This window comes from Salmo salar, chromosome 07 (genome assembly GCF_965601325.2).
Source record: "Salmo salar chromosome 07, fSalSal1, whole genome shotgun sequence".
Classification (NCBI taxonomy): domain Eukaryota; kingdom Metazoa; phylum Chordata; class Actinopteri; order Salmoniformes; family Salmonidae; genus Salmo; species Salmo salar.
Window position 1 is genome coordinate 23,245,989 of NC_138297.1, and position 10,998 is coordinate 23,256,986.

The 10,998-nt window shown below is 40.2% G+C and overlaps 1 protein-coding gene across 1 annotated transcript; it reads right to left on the minus strand.

Annotated features, from left to right (window-relative positions):
• Positions 1-985: 985 nt before the first annotated feature.
• Positions 986-9,517, minus strand: sat2a.1 (spermidine/spermine N1-acetyltransferase family member 2a, tandem duplicate 1). Its single transcript, XM_014206882.3, has 6 exons — positions 9,305-9,517; positions 8,486-8,537; positions 7,999-8,082; positions 6,801-6,902; positions 5,112-5,152; positions 986-3,045 (listed from the first exon to the last, which is right to left on the minus strand). The coding sequence occupies exons 1-6, from the start codon at positions 9,365-9,367 to the stop codon at positions 2,872-2,874; spliced, it is 516 nt and encodes a 171-aa protein (XP_014062357.1). The 5' UTR covers positions 9,368-9,517; the 3' UTR covers positions 986-2,871.
• Positions 9,518-10,998: the final 1,481 nt, after the last annotated feature.

Genomic DNA, 10,998 nt, shown 5'->3' on the forward strand with positions numbered 1-10,998 from the left:
ACCTGTATTTGTGGAGTTTCTCCTATTCTTCTCTGAAGATCCTCTCAAGCTCTGTAAGGTTGGATGTGGAGCGTCGCTGCACAGCTATTTTCAGGTCTCTCCAGAGATGTTTGATTGGGTTCAATTCCAGGCTCTGGCTGTGCTACTCAAGGACATTCAGAGACTTGTCCCAAAGTCACTCCTGTGTTGTTTTGGTTGTGTGTTTAGGGTTGTTGTCCTTTTGGAAGGCGAACCATCCCCCCAGTCTGAGGTCCTGAGGGCTCTGGAGCAGGTTTTCATCAAGGATCTCTCTGTACTTGGCTCTGTTCATCTTTGCCTCGATCCTGACTAGTCTCCCAGTCCCTGCCGCTGAAAAACATCCCCACAGCATGATGTTGCCACCACCATGCTTCACCGTAGGGATGGTGCCAGGTTTCCTCCAGATGTGATTAGCAGTGTAATTAAGGTTAGGATTAAAACCAAATTTTAAGAAGATAAATTGTAGAAGTAGGCAGGGTTTCGCCATTAATTATGACTTTGCTGTTGTGGAAGCTAGTGTCAACCCAATGTGCCATGATGTTAGTCTCTTTGTCTCCACCCTCTTTGGCAAAAGTATAGAGAAACTCATGTTCCTCTTTTAAAATATTAGCTCAAAAGTATTGTGGAGCTCCTGTACCTAAATATAAACAGTACCGGCCGCCAAAATTAGTACCTGAACCTATTTCAGTCCAAGTCCTGAAGATTCTAGGAATGACCCGTCTATCAATAGAACTACAGAGATGGAGAGTACAAGTACCCTACCTACCACAGGATCTAATGTAAGCAGCCCATTCTACTAGAAGATATAGCCAAATTGTGGCTATTCTAGCAAAATAGCCTATTGTACAGAGTAGCCAAATGTCATTATTTCCATGATGACAACATTTTATGTCAGATTTATATTTATCAATAGCTGGTTGGTTCAAGGGAATATATTGAATGATAAAATATTATGAGCACACAACTGTATTGGCACATCACTTTATTCCACAGTGTGTAACATACACAACAAGTAGCCTATAATGTCATCTTCAATGCAACAAGAAGTGTGATTACACAAAAAACAAGGTTCTTACAGTGATTTCGAAGTGTTTTACTTAGTGACAACAGAAGTGGGATTAAGTGGCTTTTGTTTAAAACACCAACTCAAGGGAGGTAAACATTTTTTTTTTTAAATCTAATAGCAACACTGTAAACTATGGACTTCAACTCATGTAACTCTTTGTAGCCTATATACCAACACTGACGTTTTTGCTTCTGACAAACTATTTGGCTGCTGGACAACAAATACCACAAAGTGATACCTTTATCGAGGAGTTATACACCTACCAATGAATCTAACGGCGCTCTATAAAGTGGACGTGAGAGAAAGTGGACAAGCCATCGTAGAAAAAGAGCACACACTAATGTCAGCTTTACAGACAGACTTGACATATATCTCACTGTATCTGCCCAGTCCACATCATCATCATCATCATCATCATCATCATCATCATCATCATCATCATCATCATCATCGCTCTACACTAAACAGCTCTCTAAGTTGTGATTTACAATAGACATAAAAAGATTGTTTGCAATACATATCCAGAGTATTATCTTATATGGGACGTTAATATAATAGCTGGTAAGATTGGTCTTTGATCTACTGTGGCTTTATCACCGTATTTCATGTAATTGCTTTGCTTGATTGTTTTTGCTTAGTTTAAAGGTTGATGGTGAATAACATATTGTAATGTATTGTTGATGGAAAATGCCACGAATAGAACTATAAGCTAATGCCACATTTAATTGCCTTTTTCTTAGTGTTATTGGCCACCATCTGATAATCTCGAGATAAAAAAATTCAGATGAAACATATTTTCATTAAAGAGATCTATTTTTTTTTTTAATTGATGAATCGCTATTGCAAATTACAAGCCTTGGTTTGTCGTATTTGCTTAAAGCAACAGTCTGAGCTTGGAGAAGCTAATCAAGTAACTTAAACAGGCATTCAATCCTGTTGAAGGTGAAACAGGAATCAGTTGAAAAAAATCACATTGTGCTTCATCACAACAACAATTACACAGTAGTTATAATCATCAATTGACATGTGGAGAGCTTGGTTATATAAGGTTATATCTGCAAAAAGCTGATTCTGAGATAATTGGCTTTAAATTTCAAAACCCATTAGTTTGAATGGTGTCAGACATTTTGATCTTGTATTCTTTTGAACTTAACAACAGGAATTGGGGAATTAAGAGTACTTTGAACAGAAAGAACATGGTTATGTCAATAACAAAATGTTGACAAAAATGCACATACTGTAGAACCTTATAGTCCCAAGCTCTCGATGTGTATAAGACATGTGATTTTATAGTATTGTATAGGTTCCCGTTTCACCAGATTTCTCACATATTATCAATGGGTGTCTCTTACCGTAGCTTAGAAAGCAGGGAAAGGTGCTATGGGGTCACAGGTAAACAACACATTACTGTTCACACAACTAATGTCAACAACTATAAGATAGTTGGTGAACTGTCAGTTCAGCTACAACCTTTTTGCATTGCATTGGCATCGTTCCAACACTTTGAAAATACATCCTGTCTTCCTCGTTTCGTTAAAGGTAATCACTGATCTGATATTAGTAAATGAATGAGAACTATGCAAAGAATTCCCTAATGTTCACCTATTCAATCATATTAAATCAGTGACTACTTTACTTCAGGAAAGGAAAAGAAGAAGGAAAGGAAAGGTGCAATTTTTAAGTATTGTAACAGGGGCTTTGAGTTGGTTCTTTATCCCTGCATATGTTCTAGGTTGACCTCAGTATTGCAATGGTCAGACGTCAACCCAGTGGGGGGAGGGGGGTGTTTAGGTGTCCCCCTGGGCCAGTTGTTCCAGCGCTGCCCCCTCACAGCGCATGCAGTGGTACCCCATGTCTGCCGTCACATCAAAACATCCCTGGCTGAGGTAGAAATCCAGAGATGGTTTGTTCCAGTCCAGCACGGCGAAGTTGAGCTGGGTGCAGCCGGCGGCCAGGCCCAACTACAGTACAGGGGTGTGTGTGTGTGTGTGTGAGAGGGAGAGAGAGAGAGGAAAATGTCAAATAAAGTCAAATGAGGGAAAAAAATGCTTGAGGATAAAATAAAGTGACATATTGTCACAAACATAAATAATAACAAACATACAAACAAAAAGCAATACACAGCGGCGCACACACGGAAGGAAACATGCATGATTGTGTATTTTGCACTTGGCCTCACGAGAAAAGCTAAGGCTTCAGGATAAACTACAATAAACTACAGATGTATATACAGTTGAAGTCGGAAGTTTACATACACTTAGGTTGGAGTCATTAAAACTCATTTTTCAACCTCTCCATAAATGTATTGTTAACAAACTATAGTTTTGGCAAGTTGGTTAGGACATCTACTTTGTGCATGACACAAGTCATTTTTCCAACAATTGTTTATGGACAGATTATTTCACTTAGAATTCACTGTATCACAATTCCAGTGGGTCAGAAGTTTACATACACTAAGTTGACTGTGCCTTTAAACAGCTTTGAAAAATCCAGAAAATGATGTCATTGCTTTAGAAGCTTCTGATATGCTAATTGACATCATTTGAGTCAATTGGAGGTGTACCTGTGGATGTATTTCAAGGCCTACCTTCAAACTCAGTGCCTCTTTGCTTCACATCATGGGAAAATCAAAAGAAATCAGCCAAGGCATCAGAAAAATTATTGTAGACCTCCACAAGTCTGGTTCATCCTTGGGAGCAATTTCGAAATGCCTGAAGGTACCACATTCATCTGTACAAACAATAGTACGCAAGTATGAACACCATGGGACCACGCAGCCATCATACCGCTCAGGAAGAAGACACATTCTGTCTAATAGAGATGAACATACTTTGGTGCGAAAAGTGCAAATCAATCCCAGAACAACAGCAAAGGACCTTGTGAAGATGCTGAAGGAAACAGGTACAAAAGTATCTATATCCACAGTAAAACAAGTCCTATATCGACATAACTTGAAAGGCCGCTCAGCAAGGAAGAAGCCACTGCTCCAAAACCGCCATAAAAAAGCCAGACAACGGTTTGCAACTGCACATGGAGACAAAGATCGTACTTTTTGGAGAAATGTCCTCTGGTCTGATGAAACAAAAATAGAACTGTTTGGCCATAATGACCATCGTTATGTTTGGAGGAAAAGGGGGAGGCTTGCAAGCCAAAGAACACCCTCCCAACCGTGAAGCACAGGGCTGACAGCATCATGTTGTGGGGGTGCTTTGCTGCAGGAGGGACTGGTGCACTTCACAAAATAGATGGCATCATGAGGTGGGGAAATTATGTGGATATATTGAAGCAACATCTCAAGGCATCAGTCAGGAAGTTATAGCTTGGTCGCAAATGGGTCTTCCAAATGGACAAAGACCCCAAGCATACTTCCAAAGTTGTGGCAAAATGGCTTAAGGACAACAAAGTCAAGGTATTGGAGTGGCAATCACAAAGCTCTGACCTCAGCTTATAGAACATTTGTAGGCAGAACTGAAAAAGCGTAGGCGAGCAAGGAGGCCTACAAACCTGACTTAGTTACACCAGCTCTCTCAGGAGGAATGGGCCAAAATTCACCCAACTTATTGTGGGAAGATTGTGGAAGGCTACCCGAAACGTTTGACCCAAGTTAAACAATTTAAAGGCAATGCTACCAAATACTAATTGAGTGTATGTAAACTTCTGACTTACTGGGAATGTGATGAAAGAAATAAAAGCTGAAATAAATTATTCTCTCTACTATTATTCTGACATTTCACATTCTTACAATCAAGTGGTGATTCTAACTGACCTATGAAAGATAATTTTTACTAGGATTAAATGTCAGGAATAGTGAAAAACTAAGTTCAAATCTAGTTGGCTAAAGTGTATGTCAACTTCCGACTTCAACTGTACATATTCACATATGCACAAACACACAGGTGTGCAAAGGTCCACATGCAAAGGTCCACATATCAATTGCACTCAAGGGGAAGCTTTGTCAATACAATTACACCACAGCCAGAGGGTTTAATTATATGGCAAACTTGAGTAACAGGGCAGCATCACTCACCTGAGCTACTTTGCTCATCAGTGCCTTCCCGATACCTTTACCTGTGATGCCAAAAGAGAGATATACATGAGATACGAAACGTAGGGTTATTTATCGGCTTAATGCTGTTGGTATAAATAAACTGATTAAGCAAAATGCAAATCAATGTGCGTTCCACGTTTTTTTGTTTGACAAATATTGTTCCTGGAGACCATCTAGACTCATTTATTTGGGTGCGATGCGAGTTCTACTTTTAGAATTTGTTTTGTTGTACACTGGTGGAAATGAGAGAGAAACAGGTGCAAACTGTGGATCAGGCACATGTTGCATCACACTAGTTTAACAGATGTGCAGGAAATTGACAGCAGGATAGGTGAACTGCAAGACCTCCACGTACAGTGCACTCGGAAAGGTTTCAGAGTCTTTGACTTTTTCCACATTTTGTTGTTACAGCCTTTTTATAAAATTGATTAATTTGTTTTTTTCCCACTCATCAATCTACACACTATACCCCTTAATGACAAAGCAAAAACATGTTTTAGAAATGTTTGCACATTTATAATAATCCATAAAAAAAAAAAAATATCACATTTACATAAGTATTCAGACCCTTTACTCTGTACTTTGTTGAAGCACCTTTGGCAGCGATTACAGCCTTGAGTCTTCTTGGGTATGACACTACAAGCTTGACACACCTGTATTTGGGGAGTTTCTCCCATTCTTCTCTGCAGATCCTCTCAAGCTTTGTCAGGTTGGATGGGAAGCGTTGCTGCATAGCTATTTTCAGGTCTCTCCAGAGATGTTCGATTGGGTTCAAGTCCGGGCTCTGTCTGGACCTCTCAAGGACATTCAGAGACTTCTCCCGAAGCCACTCCTGCGTTGTCTTGGCTGTGTGTTTAGAGTCGTTGTCCTGTTGGGAGGTGAACCTTCGTCCCAGTCTGAGGTCCTGAGGGCTCTCGAGTAAGTTTTCATCAAGGATCTCTCTGTACTTTGATCCGTTCATCTTTCCTTCGATCCTGACTAGTCTCCCAGTCCCTGTCGCTGAAAAACATCCCCACAGCATGCTGCTGCCACCACCATGCTTCACTGTAGGAATGGTGCCAGGTTTCCTCCAGACATGACGCTTGGCATTCAGACCAGAGAATCTCGTTTCTCATGGACTGAGAGTCCTTTAGGTGCCTTTTGGCAAACTCCAAGTGGGCTGTCATGTGCCTTTTAATGAGGAGTGGCTTCAGTCTGGAATGGGGGCCTTTTCCTGAGTAGTACTGCGGAGATGGTTGTCCTTTCGGAAGGTTTTCTCATCTCCACAGAGGAACTCTTGAGTTTTGTCAGAGTGACCATTGGGTTCTTGATCACCTCCCTAACAAACCTGTTTTCACTTTGTCATTATGGGGTATTGTGTGTAGATTGATGAGGAATAAGGCTGTAACATAACAAAATGTGGGAAAGGTCAAGGGGTCTGATTACTTTCCAAAGGCACTGTATATTCTGAATCCTGCTCTCTAGTTTGATTAAAACAAAACTGGTCAAGACCAAGGCCCATATTCACAAAGCATCTCAGAGTAGGAGTGCTGATCTAGAATCAGTTTTTAAATCATGATGAATAAAGAGGTTGGTGGGGGAGGGCTGATCCTAGATCAGCACTCCTACTCTGAGATGCTTTGTGAAGACGGGCCTCAGTCTGCTTGCCAGCAGATGTAGCTGTCTAACCTCTGAACTCAGGCATCACATACAGGTCCTCCATGTAGAGGGCCCGTCCTTTCCACGAGCTGTAGGTATAGAAGTAAAGTGCGTAGCCCACCTTGGCATGGCCTGCAAACAAACACACAGGTATCAAAGTCAAGGTCAATAATTCTAATAATAATATCAATAATATTGACTGCACACACCCTTAAAACACACATACATTTACACATGCTGCTCACGCTTGCAGACAGACAGGCAGACACATAAACACAAACATACGGCCCATTTGCTGGCAAGCAAGCAGACAGACACTAAGGTCAAGTCTATGCCTCAGGACATACTGTAATACTGAACACAGAAAAACATGTCCACACACGCTTAAAACTCACTCACATATACATGTGTGTATGTCCGCAAACAAACAGACACACACTCACAGATGAACTAAAACCTATCCTCAGGCGTAGGTACGTGAGCAGGCCACACACACACACACACACACACACACACACACACACACACACACACACACACACACACACACACACACACACACACACACACACACACACACACACACACACACACACACACACACACACACACACACACACAGAGATAGAGAGAAACCATAAAGACAGAGCAATAGATGTGAAGCGGTGTCTGTTAATGAAATGAACCAGTTGGCCAGGCAGGCAGCTTCTGTTCTGAATGTGTAAAAAGAGGCGTGTTATGGAAGGGAAAGAGTCTGGCAGCTGTTGGAATGCATAATGTTCTTGTTCTTCTGGCTTCATAAAAAAATATGTCAAGCCCCTTAGATAATGAGTGGGCAGACAGAGAGCAGCATAGTCAGCCCTGACAGAGGATGGTTAGGTAACAAAAAGAGAGCTAATTAACATATGGAGCCAGCCTGGTTACTATGATGGGGAGGGTAGATGGAGAAGAAGTTATAATATATCTGAAATCCTGGAAGTTCATGAAACATGGTTTCCGAATTGGGAAAATCAAAACCAGCATTGTGGAGGCCCATTCCATTTCGCTTTCGTAAATCATTTGAAATTCAATTCATGAATTTAAAGTATAATTTATCTCCAATCTCTTTTTGAAGACATTAATTGAATTACTAGTCACTTTCTGAATTGATGGAGTTCAAAGGGAATTGACCCCAACCCTGGTCATGTCAGCACATAGAAACTGTGTCTATGGTAAGTTCTTCTCTCACCCTCTTTGGTCCTGTGTTGTTCGGGTACTTCTGCGACGATACCATGAAAGAATGGGTTTTTAATGAACCCATCCTGCTCCAAATCTGGAGGGGAGAGATGACAAAGATACAGAACAAAAAGGGTTAAAGTGATCTACACTCTTAGAATAAAAGGATTCCAAAAGGATTCTGCGGCTGAACCCATAGGAGAACCCTTTTTGGTTCTAGATAGAACCCCTTTTGGTTCCAGGTAGAACTTTTTTGGGTTCCATGTAGAACCTTCTGCTGAAAGGGTTCTAAATAGAACCCAAAAGGAACCAAAAGGGGTTCTTTAAAGGGTTCTCCTATGGGGGCAGCCAAAGAACCATTTTTGGTTGTAGATAGCACCTTTTTTCAAAGAGTGTAAACTCATTATTGAGTGAAAGAAAAAGTACATTAAAATATGGCATTTAAATTACTAAAAATTAAATAGGGATTTTTTTTAAATAGCCGGAATGAATGAATCTACCTTTCTGTGTAACTTTCACTTGGTCCAATACTTTCTCGTATTCAGCCAGTTCCTGAGGACACATGAGGACATAAAATACAAATTAGGCCTAACAAAATAGCATTAGTGTTATTGATTCCAAACATAACTTTGATTTAGCACTGAGACTATCATAGAAGGCTTGTATTCTTAATAAGGCACGAGGGAGTGCCTGGATACAGGCCTTAGCTATTATAAACTGGTTACCACCAGAGCAGTAAACCGTTGTATACGGGTTATACCACAGCTGTCAGCCAATCAGCATTCAGGACTTGAACCACCCAGTTTATAAAAGACTCTCTGACACTAGGGACACGTTTTCTGTTGCAAAAAGTTTTACAACAGACCAAATGTGTTGCAACAGAATCTGACTAATGAATAGACCCCAGCACACGTTTTGGAAGGTTCAGGTAGAAATACATAATATAGAACAAACATGCCTCTCCCCGATATATAGACCAAGGAATCATGTTGGCTCCATTTATGGCATTTGGTCCAACGTTCGACAACGTTTGGCAACATAACGGGCCAGTTTTGAAAAAACATTTGTATAAAAATAACTGAACAAATATGGCTACTGTAGCATATCGAATAACATTATTTTGTTTTGCCAGACAAAGAATGGATACAATGTAGTCTAACAGTAGCTGCAAACAAATTATTTTATTTCTCATGATGAGGAACAGCGATCTATGTATTGTGGATACTGACGTAATATTTCTATGCAAATGAATCATTCATGTCTCCAAATTCCAAGCACGTGCGGGGCGGCCATGCACACGCGCATCTGTGACAGCTCACCAAGATCATCCGCGCGATATCTTTGCAGTCTTCCAGTGTAGAAGCACGAATTGAGAAATCCATATTATGAAATATATATCAAGGATGTAGAATATTAAAAGATAGACCGAGGTCAGACCAAGATACAGTAATCCGAAAAAGTGCCGGAACGTGAAAAAATCGCTTTTACATCACAACCGTAAAGTCTAGGCTGTTAATAATTTAATAGCGCCCTCCGTGCGTAGGTGGCGACCGTGGGAACTCGCCAGGAAACACAGTCAACCCCAGTAGCACCAGTGGACCTCGAAATTATACTGGGCCAAATACGGTCTGAAAAAGCAGAAACCTGATAAAAAAGTACAGGAATTTTTTTCTTAGTGGGAAATTAATATACAATTAGCTAGTGACAAATGTGTGGAGTTTGGAGTTTGTGACAGCAACTATGTGAGCTTATTACAATATTATAGGCACTATGTCCTTGGATTTCCTATGATCTATGTAGAAGGACCCCTTACCTAACGACTTATGAGCGTCATAGAGCAAAACATGTTACATGTTTGTGTCAGCTTTTCGTAGATAACCCTTGGGGATCCACCCTTGTCTCATAAACACTGCTCTACCTCAGCCCGGTTTAAAATTCTTTCCACATCTGCTGAGACATCCATTACATTTTGTATTTTGAAATATGTGTGTAATGCCAAATCAAATCACATTTTATTTGTCACATGCTTTGTTATCAACAGGTGTAGTTTAACAGTGAAATGCTTACTTACGGGCCCTTCCCAACAAAGCAGAGTGAAAGAAAATAGAGAAATAATAGAAAAGTAAAACACGTAATAATAAAAGTAATAATAAATACACAATGAGTAACGATAAATTGGCTATATAAACGAGGTATCAGTACCGAGTCGATGTGCAGGGGTACTATGTAATTGAGGTAGATATGTAAATACTGTATAACAAGGAATGAAGTGACATGTAATAAAGAGTAGCAGCAGCATACACTACCATTCAAAAGTTTGGAGTCACTTAGAAATGTCCTTGTTTTTGAAAGAAAAGCAAACATTTTTGTCCATTAAAATAACATCAAATTGATCAGAAATACAGTGTAGACATTGTTAATGTTGTAAATGACTATTGTAGCTGGAAACGGCAGATTTTTTATGGAATATCTACATAGGCTTACAGAGGCCCATTATCAGCAACCATCACTCCTGTGTTCCAATGGCACGTTGTTTTAGCTAATCCAAGTTTATCATTTTTAAAGGCTAATTGATCATTAGAAAACCCTTCTGCAATTATGTTAGCACAGCTGAAAACTGTTGTTTCTGATTAAAGAAGCAATAAAACTGGCGTTCTTAAGACTAGTTGAGTATCTGGAGCATCAGCTTTTGTGGGTTCTATTACAGGCTCAAAACGTCCAGAAATAACTTTCTTGTGAAACTCGTCAGTCTATTCTTGTTCTGAGAAATGAAGGCTATTTTATTTAAGTAATTGTCAAGAAACTGAAGATCTCGTACAACGCTGTGTACTACTCTCTCCAAAGAACAGCGCAAACTGACACCTAACAAGTCCTCAACTGGTAGCTTCATTATATAGTACCCTGCAAAACACCAGTCTCAACATCAACAGTGAAGAGGCGACTCCGGGATGCTGGCCTTCAGGCAGTTGGGGCAGGTGGGGCATATACAGTTGAAGTTGGAAGTTTACATACA